Source organism: Strongylocentrotus purpuratus, unplaced genomic scaffold (genome assembly GCF_000002235.5).
Source record: "Strongylocentrotus purpuratus isolate Spur 01 unplaced genomic scaffold, Spur_5.0 spur5_scaffold_20, whole genome shotgun sequence".
Taxonomy (NCBI): Eukaryota; Metazoa; Echinodermata; class Echinoidea; order Camarodonta; family Strongylocentrotidae; genus Strongylocentrotus; species Strongylocentrotus purpuratus.
The window spans coordinates 13,579,688-13,598,729 of record NW_022145606.1 but is presented as its reverse complement, the minus strand read 5'-3'; the positions used below and the strand labels follow the sequence as shown (position 1 = coordinate 13,598,729).

The 19,042-nt window shown below is 38.8% G+C and overlaps 1 protein-coding gene across 1 annotated transcript in view; it reads right to left on the bottom strand.

Annotated features, from left to right (window-relative positions):
• The window catches only part of LOC105444386, a 39,055-nt gene extending 30,057 nt beyond the window's left edge, over window positions 1-8,998 (bottom strand). The window contains exons 1-5 of the mRNA XM_030993675.1: window positions 8,937-8,998; window positions 3,895-5,492; window positions 1,296-1,837; window positions 943-982; window positions 463-696 (exon numbers count right to left, since the gene is read on the bottom strand). Coding sequence (XP_030849535.1) covers window positions 463-696; window positions 943-982; window positions 1,296-1,837; window positions 3,895-5,397 — 2,319 coding nt within the window. The 5' untranslated portion in view covers window positions 5,398-5,492; window positions 8,937-8,998. The remainder of the gene's footprint in view (window positions 1-462; window positions 697-942; window positions 983-1,295; window positions 1,838-3,894; window positions 5,493-8,936) is intronic.
• Between the last annotated feature and the right edge of the window lie 10,044 nt (window positions 8,999-19,042).

The following is a 19,042-nucleotide window of genomic DNA, read 5'->3' as shown; positions in this document are numbered from 1 at the left end:
ATCAGTTCTTTGACTCTTCAAGATACATACATGACCAAAGTTTGGCAGGAATCCATCAATCGGTTCTTCAGATAACGCGATCACGAGCTGTTTTTGCATACATAATGAGCCCTGTGACCTTTGACCTTTGACCTCGTAACCCCAAAATCTAATCAGTTCATCGGCTCTGCAAGATACATACATGACCAAAGTTTGGCAGGAATCCATCAATCGGTTCTTCAGATAACGCGATCACGAGAACGGGACGTACGTACGTACAGACGTACGTACGTACAGACGGACGGACGGACGGACAACCCGAAAACATAATGCCTCTGGCTACTTCGTAACGGAGGCATAAACATTTTGGGAGAATTTCCCTGTATTTCCAGTTTGTGTCAAAATTAGCTAGGCGGCAGTATTTAACCGCCTGGATTTCCCGGCCCACCTTGCTTATGGTATACGTTTCAAATATCTTCTTACCTCGATATCTCTCAAGCCAGGAAGCGATGAGAGCAGCCCTTCATAGCTATGTGTCGTCACTCTCTCGGCTGATAGCTTTTGAACGGATGGAAGCTCAGGAGGAGATGGAGGGAAACTGAGAGAGGAGTCTGAGATGCTGAGCTGATTCAGTGGGGTGAAGGATCTGAGGCAGGACCACAACTTGTCGGTCATCTCAGTAGATAGCTGGCACTGCTGTATCTCAAGCCTAGTATTCTGCAATGAAATGCACACATAAATATTGAGGCTGAATGTGGGAAGATATAATTCCACATTGAAAGAGTTAAAAACACAATGATTATATTCACCACCTGAATTCACAATCCGGTAACTGATTGGATTCGTTTATAAAAAGAAACAATGCTACTTTGTTGTAATTTCCTTAGTTTAAGGCAGAGGATATCCCCTTCTTGAATATTCATAAGCGAAGTGAATGCACCCGTATTACAAAATTCTACTCACCTGGACGGCGTCTCCGTCGATTACAGAACCACCTCCACTCCTACATATAATGTTAACAAAAGTAATGAGGGAAAAATATGAATTAATAAATTCTTGGGAAAGTAATTTACATTAATAAAGAATATAAGTGAACTGTACATGTATCCCCTCTTCACAGAGGTAATCATTATGAAAACAACAATAATGATAATGATTATCTCATAAAAGTGATGATATTAATGAAAATAAGAAAATCAATAGCAATGCATTTTATATATAGTTTGTGTTCATGTCGTCTTAAAAGACGACATGAACACCAATATCTGTACATGAATTAAGATCAAGATCTAGATCTACATGTACACTGTACGTACCCCAAATTCGAGGGTGTTAGTTGTTTAGTCTTGACAAACAGGTCGACCAAGGTTTCTTCGTCTCTGCCCTTCACCCCGTACACATGCAGCCGCTGTTGGTTCCTGGTTTGGTCTCCAAAGAGAAGATTAAGCCTTGCAATTGACTCTCCTGAATCAATCTTCCTGTCTGTGGTGAGTGCTGGCCAGGCGTGTAGTCTGATATGAACAAATAACTGTTCATCCCTAGCCCTGGTCTGACCCATAGGCCTGGAGGCGGTGGTGATCTCAAAAGTGTTGCTCATCTCTAGCTCTGCAACATCAATAGAGACATCGATCTCTCTCACACCAGGTACTGATGAGAGCACTCGTTCGTAACTCTGTGATGTCAATCTCTCGGCTGATAGCTTTTTGACGGATGGAAGCTCAGGAGGAGATGGGGGAAAACTGATAGAGGAGTCTGAGATGGTGAGGGTATGTAGCATCGAAAATGATCCAAGACAAGACCATAGTCCATTCGTCACATCGTTATTTAGAGTAGATCCTTCGAAATGCACTGTCCTAACCTGTTGTTTAGAGAGAGAGAGGATTACAGACGGATCAATTAGACGAAGAATATAACATTAAATATTAAACTTGTTTTGTGTGTTAAATATTTAATCAATCCAGACTTTGGCATGACCTTTTCCGAGACTATTCGGTAAGTAATGGAAGCTCCCTCCCCAACTCCTTTACATTCATAATAAGTAATATATTTATATTCTTTCATGTTTAATGTAAAGATCATTTGTTTTAAATACGCTACATGCTTTTATTTACTGAATCTCGTCCTTTTATTATGCGCTATATATAACAAACCACCATTATTATTGTTATTATTATTATTATAATGTTCGTATCATTTTGCTTCATTCTTAAAATGAAGTACCTTGATTGAGTCCACAGTTTGGGAGAACATGGAATAATAATGATAATGATTCATACATCTTGATTATTATATCATGCAGTATGATGTATCAAGATGCCGTTAATTATAAGTAATTATACGTACTCACTCCCAGATCCTAATCAAATGATTGGTCATGCGCGGTCACGTGCGATTCATTTACTGAGCCTATTGCACTCGTTTTCATGAAAAGGAGTGCAATATTTTCCAGTACTATTGAACTCGTTTTCAGAGCGCGCAGAAGGTTAGAGCGCTTAATACTGCGTGTGCATGGGCCTAGTCTTGCGCAGCACTATGCGCACTAAATTGAGACTTACTAAAACTTGAGATTTATTTGTCAGCAATATACTGTCATGAAACAATCTTGAATTAATTATTTTTACATCAAATAACAAGGATCTAGGAGTTTTGTTGTATAAAACAAATGATGCATGTTTTCATTTGTTTATTATACAATCTATCCGCCCTCGTTGATGCTGTGTGTATCTATCGCACTCAGCCTAACGGCTTCGTGCGATAGATACACACAGCCTCAACTCGAGTGCGGATAGATCGTATAATGAACTCATGCGCATGCATCATTTGTATATTAATGAATAACTAGATAGATCTTCCACTGCGCACAGTTAAAAGCAATTTGACAAACCAAAATGGAAGCAATTTTTAAAATTCAAGTTTGATTGTAATCCATCTGTCGGTTCTAATGATAATGCGTTCACAAGCTATTTATAGGCAAACATAATGAGCCCTATGACCTTTGACCTCACGACCTTAAAATCTTATCAGTTCATTGGCTCTGCAAGATACTATACATGTCTCGAGTTTGATGGTAATCTGTCTATCGGTTCTCATGATAATGCAATAACAAGCTTTTTTTTTAATACATAATGAGCCCCGAGACTTTTGAAAGGGATCCGGTAACTTTGTCTCAGATTCTGAAACAAAATCCTGGATTTTGCTCATGCTGCAAAGATAATTATAAACCTTTAGGTCAGTCATACAGGAACCCCATGACTTTTACAAGCCGATCGCCTGTCTGATTATCAAGATATTTATGATTGGAAATCGAAACCAAATTTTGCGTTTTCCTAACGGTTTTCATAACACTACATTCTATTGGGGAAAACGAGTATGGTAAAACCGGTCACTCAAAGATTTTTACTTTTTTGAGGCCCTTCTTGATCATTTTGAAGCGCGATTTTTTTACTGAGGGCTTCAATATTAGAACATATCACAGACACTGATAACACGTAGGGCCGTGCATCTCAGATCTAATATTGTTAAACGATGCGCCTTTAAATCTAATTAGTTCATTGGCTCTGCAAGATACAAACATGACCCAAGTTTGGCGGTAATCCACAAATCGGTTTTAGAAATAACGTGATCATGAGCTAATTTTGCATACATAATGAGCCCTGTCACCTTTGAACTTTGACCTCATGACCCCCAAATCTAATCAGTTCATTAGCTCTGCAAAATACATACATGACCAAAGTTTGGCGGTAACCCTTCCACTGTTCTTGAGATAACGCGATCACGAGAATACGACGTACAGACGTACGTACGTTACAACGTACGGACGGACGGCCGGACAACTACTACTTTGTAGCGGAGGCATAAAAATTGAAAACTAAATTATTATTCTAAGCATATTTTGTGAAATGAAAATGTACATACCTCACGTTTCAGTTGTGTTGGAAGATTTTTCATCCCAACGATGGTGTAGACAGTTGGTGACTTTAGCATCATACTCTGTGCTGTGACACATCTTCGTACCAACGAAGACACATTCCCTTCAGCACCCATGGTCTCTGATGAGCAGTCAAGGAGAATGCGATATCGCTCGCTCTCATCCAAAAAGTTGTTTGAAAGGAGCGCCTCCATTATTCGTATACAGAGGCTGTTGTCCGTGCCAGCAGCGAATCGGATAAGATTTTCGTAGTCACCGATGTTTGCTTTGATCTTGCGCAGTACTCTGTCCAATTCAGAAATCTTCAAACGTAACAGAAAGTGGTGTGTTTGATCAGCGAGGAATTTCCCAGCCGAGTGTTCTTGGGCGAGTTTGTGATAAAACTCAATGGTAGTGGAAGTGGTCTCGATGGACTGAGGAAGGCATGTGATGTGTACAGTCTTCTTGGATACTATCCCAAGCTCACATGCTCTATCAAGGATTGTGGGAACTTTACGGAAATCATGAGGCGTGAAGACTAGTTTTTTAGCATCATCTAGCAGACCAGTAAGGGCAACTTCGCCTAATTGAGATATTATTTTCCTTAGCTTTTTGGGTGTGATTTTCACTCTTGACTTTAATCGGGCGTTTGCATGGTGCATCAAAAAGACATTCACGCTGTCTAATAATTTTGTTTGAGTTGCAGTTTCAGTGTTGTTCAAAAGCCCTTCGCTCCATAAATGACAGACCATGAGACAAAATAGAGGTGTCTTAACAACTTCATTCATGAGTGCTTGGTCATCAAGGTAGACCTTCAGACCATGACCATGTGTGCTATAATGAATTGAAGTCGAGGCAAAGAACTTGTCGATGTACTCACGTGAGCGCTCTCGCGAGAATCCTTCGATCCACATCTTTGTGTATACCCTTGGAAGTTCCGCCTGATTGAAGAAGTTGTCTAGGTGAGGGCGTGTTGTTACAAGGACCCGACACTCTGGAAATTCCTCCCAGCGGATGACACTGACAATATTGCTCTCTGAGCTTTGTTTTGAAGGGGAAATACCCGCATACTCATCTAGTCCGTCTAGTATGATGTGACAGATTCCCTGATTCTCTCTAATGAAACTCTCCAGAACCTCTGGTGTGAGATCAGCAACATCACTCAAAAGCTGGGATTTGATAGCTTCTCCGATCGATGTAAGCTGACTAGTGTTTCGGAATTTCACAACAAACAGAAGTGGCAGGTGTTCTAAAGCTGATCCCTTTTCTCTGTGAACCCAGTCATAAGCCATCTTAGCGACAGCCGTGGTCTTTCCTCTTCCAGCGGGGGCCGAAATGAGGATTCGAGCTGGCAGTCTTCCGTTAACTGTCGTTGAAAATATTTCAGCAACAGAACCTTTGAGTATTTCCTTCGTTTTCGTGTTTTGTCCACGAGCGTCCTTCTTCGACATTGTGACAACCGTGTGCATGTCTTCAAACTCCGCATAATCACTTTGATCCCATGGTTTCATTTGAATTTTGCACAATTGATTAAGGTACTTATTCTCTAACTTTTCGCGACATCGCTGAACAGTCAATGATGCCGAGATCTTCTTACTGTAGATACCTGGAATCAGTGGAATGATATAAGCATATATAACACTAAATGTCTCATTATATTCCCATGATCTACCAACCCCTTCGCAAGGTTATTGGGTAATCTAATTTTAATTCTCGTTGAAATACATGAATTCCGACCATTAGCCTCTTTGCTGTGAAGTAAATGCCTAGAAACGCACTTAACGCTGCTGTTATCTTTGATTAGACTGTATAGATCAGTCAGGAAAACTTTCTCTCCAAATCGATATTACACATCCCGGGTATATTTTCTCGTTTTCATCAAAGAACTTTGTTTCAAACATTAATTTGAGGGGCAGATCAGAGGTACCAGTCAGACCGCAGCGCGCGCGTTAATGAGGCTGAAAGCTGATTTTTATTCAGCGATATCTGGCGATCACATAACATTTACGTCTGCTGAATTTCCATGCGCTTTTCAGTGAGATTTGTAGGGGTGTACATGTAGCTGCGTTTTTGGTCGTTAACTTCATTCAACATGGCAGCATGCAACGGAAAGTCACTCTCGAGATTTTCAGCATCAGTTTGATATGTAATTTGCCATATTTCGCAATTTGTAAACAATAATTTTCACAACTTTTATTGACGCTATTTTTGTAACATTTCAACTGCTGTTTTGACCCGGGAATTTCACTTTTGGTTCCTGACTTTGGGACAAAATAAATTTGTCCACTTTGAGATTCGTTCGAAAGATGAAAAGTCACTGATCAAAAATATGTCAAAACCTAATTGACGCAAAATCATGTTCTTTTTATAATCATAGTAATTAAGACCCTAAAAACCCGGAAATTACCAATTTGTTCTTTTTATGATAGCGCGAAATTGTGTGATTTCATACTCGTGCACGCTCGCCGTCTGAGCAATGGCAATGCATAACTGATTATTAAACTCCAGGGAGCTCCGCCGCGCCATCGACTAGCCGAAAATTTTTTAGAAAAATGATTAAAAAAGAAATGCAGTAGAAAAGAAACATCTACATGGCATGTGAGGTATTTGATCTCGAGTCCTTAGATTGTTGTCAAGACGGCTTACGCGCACGTGCATTACAGGCGCACGCCACAACGCATGGTTACCGAGATGTGGTATTCAGAATGTTAATAAACCAAAGCGAAACATATGTGACGTAGTTGACGTAGTTGACCAATCAGAACTCTCTATTATCACATCGGCAAAATTTACTACTTTTTTTAATTATTCATGGACATGAGCGTGATCTTTTTTGGTTCCTGACTTTGGGACAGCGTAAAATATAATAATTTTGATATCATTGTAAAGAAAAATATTTATGCTTTATGCTGATTATAACATCTTCTTGACGCAAGAATGATTTCTATGTGAAAATTAGCCCTACTCTTTAGATAGATTTATCGTCGAAAAACCCCATTTTCAAGGCGAAATATCTGTTTCCAAAATATATCTAACATGATTGTCATATAAGTATATAGAGAGTGCAACTTCTTATCTTTAAAATAAGACCCATTTCATGAGAAATGAACAATTATAAAGGCAAAAACTGCCGATCGGGAAGACCGTCTGCACTACTCATTACGTATGCGAGACACGTAAATTCTTGCATACGTGCTGAATAAAATAGAGGGTTTTCGCACCGGCTGCGGTCTGACTGGTACGGGGTGAAAGAAAACGATGGAAGTATAGGTAATTTGAAACCATATATTTAAAAAAAGTAAAATAACAAAGAAAAGAAGAAAACCGCAGAAAACAAGACATTTCAAGAATACGGTCCGGGCAATGGCCTATAAACACAGTTGTTGTCTTTTACGCAATGCCGTTTTTATTTTCGTGATGCATTGTCCGGGGCAGTGCTCCCAGGGGGGGGGGGGCGTTGTCATACTGCATGCACTTTAATTGTCAGTACCTGTAAAGTACCACTTCTTACGGAGGACCCCTTTTATTTGTGATAAGTGCCTCTTTTACTTTGAAAAGTGACCCATTTTCTTTGTAATAATTCTGATTGGTGCCCCTTTCCATTTCTAGTATGTGCCCCATAGCCTTCTTTTAAGTGTCTCTTTTTAACTCTGATGAGTGCCCCCTTTCCTCTCTAGCAAGTACCCCCTATCCCTCTTATTAGAATCTTTCAGTGAACTTTTTTCACCTCTGATGAGTGCCCCTTTTGAAGAGTAATAATTGACGCTTTTCGTTTTTGATAAGTGCCCTATTTACCTTGACATATTCCTACCTTGACATATTCCCCCATATCTTTCTTATACATGTAAGCGCCCTTTCAGTTTCTGACAAGTGCCCCTTTCTTCCTTTTTAATAAAGTCCCCGTTCACCTTGAATGGATGACCCTTTCCAAATCTAATAGTCTCCCTTTTAAATATGATAGGTTCCTCTGCTGCTTTTGATAATAGCCCCTTTTCCCTTCTAATATTGCCCCCCTGATAGGTGCCCTTCGTGTATATATGCCTATTGTCGCTTCAAAATTAGCCCGTTTGCATTCATTTAAAGACCCACGCCTAGCTTCAAGCAATCGGAACAGCTATGTGTAGTAACAGGTATCCTACCTGTTTATAGTGGGGGCAGGGGGCCACAATGCCCAAAATTTCATAGGAATGAATTGCGTCTTATTTAACAATACGATCGTGCTTGTTTTCAATGATGTACATAAAGTGCCCCTTCTATGGATATTAAGCCATGGTAACTTAATATATATATGCTCTTTTCACGCTCAAACGTGAACCCTCTTAAACTATTGATCTACTCATTTTGCTCCCGATTGAAACATGGTAATTTTGGGAAACAAGGTGCCCGAATATCATTAAGCAACAAGATACCTGGATATAAAATTGTCATAATTTTTCTATTTAGGAACTATTGACGTTTAATTGACATTTTTACCTTAATTAAGTGTTTTATCATGCTCGTTTTGCTCGCTCTTAACTTAGAAGCAAGATAATCCAGTGTATTTTTATAACGTAATACAATACTTAAAATAATCAAAGTGGTTGTTCGTGCGCGCGAACAAATTTAGAAACATGTTTTTGGAAAGAGGCGTATTAAAGCCCCATTGCAAAAATGTACCACGTACGCTACTACAATAAATTCTTCACAACTTTGATAGGTTGCCTTGTTTGTTTGTTATTAGCTGTTGGCTTTCAAACTGATACTTTGCCCTGGTAAGTGAAGTCAGGGCGTAGAGAATTCCGGTATTTCAACATTACAATTCTGGTCATCCTGAATTCTAGAATAGTATAGACGAGATCCTTGAAATTGGCTTGCTTTATAAATTATAAGGATTTTTTTTCTAGGAGGCTACCTATTTGTTGTATGGTGTTCAGAGAGGCAGAGAAGGCAACCAAAGTGTTAATCAAGGTTCGACTTTTACTCTTTACGCTTATCCAGAAGAAAGTAATAAGGAGCACACCAAATGCAAATAATAAATTAAAATAAATATGACCTTATATTACAATAATACCTGGGCTAGTCTGCACTGGAGTCTTCTTGTGGTAGTGTGAGTCCTGCTGGTTGGGTAGATATTTACCTGTAGGAGATTCAAAATATATTCTTTTATTTCTTGTACAATAGGTTGAAACACTTTTGCAGTAAAAAAAAAAAAACTGGTTTCCATAGGGGTCCAAGAATAAAATGAAGGGGAGAAGCAACTCAAACAATTGTTACAGATGAGGATATTAGTAGTAGTAGTAGTAGTAGTAGTAGTATAAGGCCTAGACCTAGTAGTACTAGTGGTGCTAGTAGTAATAGTAGTGATGGTGGTAGTAGTAGTAGTAGTAGTAGAATGCCTAGTAATACTAGTGATGCTAGTAGTAATAGAAGTGGTAGTAGTAGAGGTATTTGTAGGAGTACTTAAAGTCGTAGACCCAGTTGTAGTAGTAGGCCAAGCAGTAATAGTGGTTTTAGTAATAGTGGTGCTAGTAATAGTCGTGGTAGCAGTAGTAGTAGTAGTAGTAGTAGTAGTAGTAGTAGTAGTAGTAGTAATACAAAGAGCAGGAGGAGTTGATGTAGAAGTAGGAGTAGATTTAGTGTTACTAGTAGTAGTAGTAACGGTAGTATTAGTACCAGTAGTAGTAGTAGTAGTAGTAGTAGGCCTACCCAATACAGAACACTAAAAAGTAACCTCTTTTGGGAGAGTATTTTAAGTGATTTTAAAGTATGGTGCCTTTTGAACTAGATTTAAACGTTATCGACACGTGCCTTCATTTAAACAAAAAAGGTACTCCTGTTTACAAATTCATCTAACCTAAAAACCACCAATTTATCACGCGACTGGAGTAACGTGATTCCACTCACCTCTGTAAATCAAGTGTTTATGACCATATAACCACTTTACCAAGCACTTTTAAGCACCTTTATCGATTGGTTTCACAGGTTATCCAAGGTTGATGGTAATAATCACTTTACTTACACCGGCTAATCGTCTTATTGTTCTGTCCGTGAATTTCTGGTTATATTAAATTAGTAATTCTGAGGTGTCTTACACACCTCTTTAAATGGTTCAAAGTTGCCATGAGATCCGCGGTGATGATCTTGTGACTCAAACGGATTATTAATCTAAGCTGGGCATCCGTGATTTTTAGGTGTGAAAAATTTGTAATTATTAGGTGTGTAGCATAACTAGCCCTGTAATTTAGTAAGACGTAGAGGGCGTTATAGTTATTTGTCAAATATATACATGTACATCGTGAGATGTCAGTCAGTCGGCGTTGAGCTGTCGTGTCAGTCAGTCAGCGTCGGGCTGTCGTTGCGACAGGTCCGTTACCAGGAACGAGTAAAGTTACTTGAACTGCAGATACTGTGCAAGTGTTGTTTCTTGAGTTACTGTCAGACATTAAGTGATTGCGGGAGTAAGTGAATGAGATTGAGAGCTAGTCCACGTTTATTCTTACACCATATACTTTTGTAAGAGCCCACTGAGATATAAAGTTGATGAATGATTGTCGAGAGCGTGGACCTGGTTTTGAGAGACTGCAAGGCAGAACGCTACCCCGGCAGAGCCCGGTTACGCCACAGGTGTCTTAAAACACCTTTTTAAATGGTTTCAAAGTTACCATAACTTTCTTGGTGATGATCACGTGGCTAAAACTGATTACTAATCTAAGCTGTGAATCTGTGATATTTAGGTGTGAAGAATTAGTCAATATTAGGTGTCTTAAAACACCTATTTAAATGGTAGTCAAAGTTGTCAGCAGTTCCGCGGTGATGATCTCGTGACTCAAACGGATTATTAATCTAAGCTGAGCATCCGTGATTTTTAGGTTTGAAAACTTAGTCATTATTAGGTGTCTTAAAACACCTATTTAAATGGTAGTCAAAGTTGCCAGCAGTTCCGCGGTGATGATCTCATGACTCAAACGGATTATTAATATAAGCTGGGCATTCCGTGATTTCCAGATGTGAGAGATCAGTTATTCTTGGGTGTCTTGATGGTTTCACAGTTACCATTTAAGTTCCGTGGTGATAATCCCGTGACTGTTGGCATATTTTCATTGCACCAGTTGATAACTGGTCTGTGTGCATATTTCCAGTTGCACCAGTTGATGACTGACTGTTGGCATAGTTCCAGTTGAACCAGCTGACACCAATTAATTTGCATATTGAATATGGGGTGTGTGCAAATCTGTTTTTTTAAACAATTTATCTGAATTTACAGCATATTTCTTAATTACTGATGATTTAGTTATATGCAATTCATTTCAAAAATACTACAAATATAAACTAGACCTGCAATCGTGGCACAACGATATGCGTGCAATGACGGGCGATTTGGCACTAACGGTCGTATATACTAACATAATTATAAACAGTATAATATGGTGTCTAAAATGCGATTAACTCACATAGATCGTTCTGGGGGCCAAAAGCGTGAACCCGATTTGCCCCATAAACAATGCGTGTAATGCATGGGCGGAAAACGTACAGGATATGTATTATGACCGGATTTAAATTGTTTTGTTCTCTCTCTCTTTATGTCTTTTTATGGAACGTATTTGGAATTATTGTAAAGAGAATTTCATGGTGGTTATTGTAAACCATTTAATTTTTTGCTATGATAATCCTATCGAAACACGTGATGCAAAAAAAAGATGCAAAAAAGATTTATAGGACAAAATGGCGTCTTAAATGACCCCCTTGACCAATTTTAAAAATCCGGCTTTGAGGTGCCCTGCGTATTGCAACTCGGAATGTCACTGTAAATTTTTAAGGAAAAGAAAGAACGTTTAGGGGGCGAAAATCAGTCTGAAAAATGACGTCACAGCCGATACATGTTATAATTGGGCGGAAACTCGACGGAATTCGTATAGTGACCCTTGTTCAAATGCGATTTACTCTAAATTTTCTGTATGAACATATACCATACTTGATATCAATCGAAAGGGCACTTCATTGCAGTCAGGTTGACACCATTGTCATTGGCGCGCAATGTATTGCACGCATTTAACACGCTATTACGTAATGCATAGTAAATTCATCATTTTTAGCGATAACTTTGCGCTGACGTCATTAAAATTTACACAACTTTATGGACAGTTGTCACGTATATTGATACATGTGTCTGCTAAGTTTCATTGTTGTAGGTATAATGATCGCAATTTTAGAACAAGTTGAAGTTATTTCGCAATTTTCTTGAAAATGGCGAATTTGGAGGGCAATTTTCTCAAATGTTGTCATTGTTAGGGTATATAATTTTGTATATGGCTGAAAAGGGCATATGTTCAAGTATCTAAATCCAAAAAAAGGGTACGGGTCTGCCAAGCCATAATAAAGATACGGCCACAGAAAGAAAGCCAATTCCCAGAACTTTAGAGGGCGCTATTTATGTTTTGCATAGCTATTGGAGCATGAAATTTGGCATGGCTATGTGCAATTATGGGATAAGGATACTGTGAGACTTAAATACAAAACGAAATTTATATAAGAAAGTTATGGCAGTTTTTAGATTTATACGGGTCAATTTTTCAAGAATTTGAGAGATTTTTGATGGAGTCGGTTTCGGATTTGAATTTTGAGTACGAAGATGGCATTTTGAAGGTCAAGTTATGCGTCGCAGATGAAAGAACATCTCTTAGACTATCTAGAGGAATTTATTAGAAGTTTGTAGGATCTAGGATAGTGGAGATAGGAAGGAAGAAAGAAAGACCTAAAAATGGACCAGAAACGGACAAAATGGCGCCTGGATGGTTATGCATGAGTGATTTCGAAGATCGAAAATATAGGTGACCTTGATGAGATGCTAGAGACTATGCCTATGAAATTTGAACGGAAATGAGGAACATGAGGGACATGAGGAAAGCACTTAACTAGGAATAACAAACACTACGTGCAAAACGAATGCGATTTCCTGGGAAGAAGAAGAAGAATATTAATTTGGAAGAACGTGAACGAAAACAAGGCAATGACGAAGATCGTCATTGCAATAACCGGTACCAGTTAATAGGACATTTTGCTACTTCGTATAAATTACATTGTATTAAACATGAATAAGGGAAACATTAACTATGAACTAAAATAATTTCAATAAAATACAAGTATATGATTTTTTTTCGATTAATTAAATTATGTAAGTCTACTTATTACCAATGCCTTTACATTGGAAATACAGACCTACCAGTATTGAAGTGTTGTTGCCGTTCAACTGGTTGGAAGTTTTACCAAATGGTTCTAATGGCTCAGCTATAGACCGGTTGAATTCTAACTGGCATGGATCAACTGGATCATTTAGCCCATTTCGATTTCTAGGGTTACCAGTTGGCATTAACTGGTTCATCAACTGGTTCATCAACTGGACCAGTTGCAACTAGCTTTCTCTTCTGAGATGTTTGCACCCCCCCCCCCCCCCCTCTAATCCCAAACCGCTTTAGGCGCGCCTGGACGTAATTACGGAAGATCCAAAACACGATGTTCAAAAACGGTATGAGAACGTCATTATTTTGGTTCATTTATTGTGTAACATTTGCGTAATTATTGGGTTGAACGTGGGTTACAGTAACATATTTCCTCTTCGACGTAAATTTCACGTGAATGAAGAACATGATTCATCTCAAGTCAGCCTCGTAATATTTACGTGAATTTCACGCAGATATTTTGACTAAAACTATCACTAACGCTTCATGTGTTTCTGTGACGCGATAATTTCGTTTATGAAGATGTAATTTCATAACCAAACAAAAACGGGAGTATTAGGTTTACAAACCATGGTCTCCAAGGTAGGGATAATCACGTTATTATAATGATGATATTGCAGTGACAATTGCGTGATTTAGTGTACGTGTGTTTTAAGTGACCTAGTGCAATAAACGTATTAACACATTTACGTAAATGTCAAGTGTTTGAAGAACGTAACTCTCGATCTCCTCAAGTCGATACCTTGATAATCGATATTGACGTGATTTTCACGTGATTTTGTTTATTGGGCAGTAGTAATAGTGGTGTTAATAATAGTAGTGGTAGTAGTAAAGGTGTAGTAGAAGTAGTAGGAGTTTATGTAATAGTAGAAGTAGTATAAGTAGTATTTTTAAAGGTACTAGTAGTAGTAGGTCTATTATTACTAGTATGAGTGGTAGTAGTAGTAGCAGTATTGAGTCCAAAGTTCGACTTGTTGTACATGTGTTATCTAGGCAATGGCGAGCTTGCGACCTATTTTGATCAAATTACGGTGGGTGAACTTTCAAAAGTCAATTGGACACGAGGGTTCCAATGAAAGAGCTGGTGATAACGTACGTCGGGGTGGATGTGCTTTTCGTTTTTAAACTAAAATTGAATTTGTAATGATTTTTTTGGGGGGTAAAAGCCCATAGGCTAAGGTACATGTTAGGCTGCTGATAAGGGGGGCGTTCTCAAATGAGACTAAACGGAGCTATATGATAGGCATAGTAATACTAGTAGTATAATAATTAAGAGTAGTAGATGTAGTAGTAGTAGCAGTAGTTGTAGTAGTAGTAGTATAAGTAGTTGTAGTAGTAGCTAAGTAGTAGTAGTAGTAGTAGTAGTTGTTGTTGTAGTAGTAGTAGTAGTATAAGTAGTATAAGTAGTTGTAGTAGTAGTAGTAGTAATAGTAGTGGTAGCAGTAGTAGTAGTAGTAGTAGTAGTAGTAGTAGTATAAGTAGTAGGAGTATTAATGGTAGTTTCTGTAGTTTTCCATTTTAGTTGAAGTGGTAGTAGAAAGTAGTATAGTAGTTAGTATTAGCAGTTGCAGTAGAAGTAGTAGGAGGAGTTTATATATTAGTAGTATTAGTAGTATGTCTATAGGTACTAGTAAGTACATATTGCTCCGGCTGTCTCATTTTCGCCAGCACAAACGTAGCTAGTTTGCGTACCGTATTTGCCGTAGTCTAGTTCTGGACCCTATATATATGTTTGTTATTCGCCGACTATAAACGTTAAGCCGATTGATGGCGCGATCCTTATTGGCTGCGATATCCCCGAGAACTGCGATATCCCCGAGAACCTGGCGAGAATAGGGTCTAAATCAATTGCTACAAGTGACGTCAAGGGTCAAAAGTTCACACACATGAATATTCATGAAGTCGCCGTCAATCAAACTTCGCTCGCGATGTTTTACGTTTTACACGTGGGATCCTAGTCCAGACAAAAATCTAGCGACCTTGCGTCAGGGTCAAAAGATCAAGCCTTATTACGTAATTGAGTGATAGCGCCCAATAGCATATTCATACACATATTGCTGTTAAGCTAGGAAAATTGTAGTTTGAGGTCAAACAAATCGCAATAAAATATTTTTTAACACAATGCATTTTAGTAAGGTCCCCCAAATGATATACTAAAAGTCCGACGAAATCCGTGTAGTGGATCGAAGTGTCCCTAATTTGCATAAATCCAATATGGCCGCTATTTCGAGGATTTTCACATCGATTTTGTCATATCGTTCAACTTGTATGGGCTGTTGTGGCACTAAACAAATTGCAATACAATATTTTTCACTGCAATACATTCTAGTTATGTCCCCAAAATGACATACTTAAAGTCCGACAAAATCCGTGTAGTGAAAGTGTCCCTAATTTGCATAAATCCAATATGGCCGCTATTTCGAGGATTTTCACATAGATTTTGTCATATTGTTCAACTTGTATGGGCTGTTGTGGCACTTAACAAATTGCAATACAATATTTTTCACTGCAATACATTCTAGTTATGTCCCCAAAATGACATACTTAAAGTCCGACAAAATCCGTGTAGTGAAAGTGTCCCTAATTTGCATAAATCCAATATGGCCGCTATTTCGAGGATTTTCACATAGATTTTGTCATATTGTTCAACTTGTATGGGCTGTTGTGGCACTTAACAAATTGCAAAAACATTTTTTTTTACTGCAATGCATTCTAGTAAAGTCCCCAAAGTGACATACTAAAAGTCCGACAAAATCCGTGTGGTGGAAGTGTGTCAAATTTACATAAATCCAAAATGGCCACCAATTCTAGGGTTTAATTTTCCTAGATTTGGTCAAATTATTCACCATACATATCTTTTAGCATACTTTGGGTGTACTTTGAAAGTCTAAAATGTTATTTCCTGGAATGATTTTGTTTGCTCAAGGTTTCATATACCCAGTTGCATGAGTGTTTCAATCTGCTTGAATTCAAAATGGCTGCCAAATTAAGCATTTTTGTAGAGAATTGATTATACTTATATTTCTTGTCCTATGATATATTCAGAATAATTGCGACAACGCTTATTCATGTTGTAAAATATTTGTATGTTTCGAATGTATCATAATTTGGTTCTTTAATTTGCATGCACATACATTTTTTTTTTAATGGGTTAATTTGCATAAATTTTGTGTTGATTCTCAATTTATAGTGCATTTCAGAGCAGCAATAATATGTGTATGTTGGTTTACAATCCCAGTTCAGTTTTTATTACAGGATGCAGATCATGAGGCCTACAGTTTGGTATACATATTTTAAGTTGATTAGAGTAATTGGTAGTCTCCAACAAACATACATTTATGTGGCATGCTGATTAGTAGTAGCATCAAGTTCTACATGTAGGTCTAATGATGGTGAGTTAGTGCAACTAGCTAGTGCCGCGATCGACAATCAATGCAGGCTGTTGAACATTGGAGGCCATACTTCCGTCACATGTATTTCTTGGCTGCACAGTCTTTCTTGCATCCACATCTGATGACCTTAAGGAGTGATGATGCGGGTGCTGGTGTTTTATCAGTTTTTATTGGAAGATATTTCCCATCCATGACCTGCCAACTCAGTTTCCCGATGTCAGGTTGTCTGCCATTCCTGTCTATTCTGATATTTGATAGTACACACCCAGACTGTGGAACTTTGCTGCTGCTGAAGTTGGTGGCAAAGTTTTTGCTTAAAAAAATATGGCAGACAAGATTAATGATACCTTTACGCAATACTTCTGTTGAGTCACCTCCATTCAGGCATACGAGTGTCTTCTATCCAGCTGTAATAATGGTCTCCTTCAGGTCTGATGCTGGCTGACGTACCATGGCAAGCTCACAAAAGTCGTCATTCTTCATGATTTTCTTCAGTGCTGCAGGCCTTTCCCTAGTCCAAATATGCGAGACGTTGTCTGGCAGCACAGAAGCACATGGACAAAGAGAAAGTAGTCCCACACACTACCTTCCTAGAGTTTCCTTCAGCTGTTTCATATTACATCTTCGGTTCTACTTGGAGTTTGCCTTGGGCTGATCAGGTGCAAACAAAATGTCCTTCGCATTCAGATCAACGTAGAAGGTTAGCAAGATGAGAAGGTTTGTGTCATCACCGACAAGAACTGTGGCTTTAAAATTCTGCTGTATCACAATTAATTCCAGGAATCTGCTCCACATGGAACACCTGGGTGCTGAACAACCTCTGGAAGTTCCTATAGTGATCACTATAGGAACTTCCGAAGGTTGTTTGTACTCGATCGTGGGAGATGTATGTTATACAAGTATGCTATCAGCATGGTATTTAGAGCAGCATCAACGAGGAAATGTCCCCGCACAACTCTAGAGATCGCCTTTCCACCCAGCATAATTATGGCATACACTACTTCAAGAAGTTCCATGAGTCCTGAGCCCGTCTTCAAATGCCCTGCAGAACGATCACACTTGGCTGGCTCCTGATTATTGTGAGTGCCTTCCACCATAGCGGCTGATCAAAAGTCAGAACAGGTGTATTGTATAATTATATTATACTATTTAGCACGGGCACAAACAAAACGCTGAGTAGAGTAAACACAGGATTGATCACTAGGATTCGTGTCAATCATGGGGAGAAGCAAACAAGATGACAGTCCAGGGAAGTTGTTTACCGTTGTTTACCATCTGAATCGTTCCGGGCCTTGGGAACCGCAGTAGTATAGATGTCTTCAACAACATATCAAGGTTAAATGTTGGATCTTCTGTTCCCCGATTTCCAATCGGCTGGTAAACCAGAGGTTGTACAGGTGTAGATGCATTGAAGTATTCAATGTTGATACGTCCAACAGTAGCAATGTCCTCAGCGGATACCGTTTATCTAGGTATAGGCTTACAGTACTTTATCACTGGGGTTTTGGTGGCTATGGTGCCCATCTGTGGAAAGTACCTCAGGAGTGTCGATATTATGGTCGGCATTGTCTGTAATATACCGAATGCTCTCTTGAGAAAGTGCCGCATGCAGTGTGTCGATCAGAAAGCGAGATGAGAATTGATGATGTATTTGTAATCCAAGACCAAGCTGAAGAGGAGCAAGGAGAACTCTTGGACGTTTTGCGTGCATTCATATGGCTTGCCCAATAGATGCCAGCATCACATCTACCTTTTTGCCAACAAACATGTTCCTCTATAGCGCTTGCAGTGAATATGTGAGAAATGAAAGTATAGCAGTGGTACGACATTTCAGCAGGGGTTGGGTAAACGCGTCACTTGCAATTTTCTTTAGCTTGACGTCATTCTTTAGCTTGACGTCATTCTATATACGGTGAGGCAGCAGTCCTTATGATCCTCATTTTCTCCTGCTTTGGTTTGTTGTTCTTTCCGTTCAGTTCAGTTATAACAACCCTCTCACCAAAGTGCCACTGTATGTTCTTTTTCATGTATACCCCACTGTAGGCCCCATGATCTGTATCCAGTAAATACTCTTGCATTTCAGTGATCAACTACTGATGTTTGTTCCTCATAATTTTCCTCCAGGAACTTAAATACTTTAAGAATGCAGTCAATTTCACCTCATCCTTAGGTCGGCCAGTTTTAGCCTGTGTGCTTGTGCTCACAGAGTATAACATTGTTATTTGTTTTTCAGTTTTAAAGTTCACTATGCATTGTTTATGGTATACAGCATCAACTGCGGGAAGATCGTTGACAGATGCAAGTCTTCTAGACACATTTTAGGACCAAGTATTATTTATTTTCATGCATATTCCTACTATACAACTACAGTAATCGGACAACCAGTACCAGTACCACACCAGCAACTAAAACCCCCTCCTATTGATGTAGGCTAATGTGTAGGCTTGTCTTTGTAGCACTGCATAGAAAGGTGTACATTCTGTGACGTCATGAATTACAGGCTTAATTTGACATCTGAATTACCTTAGATGAAGTGGGGTGGAGTGACA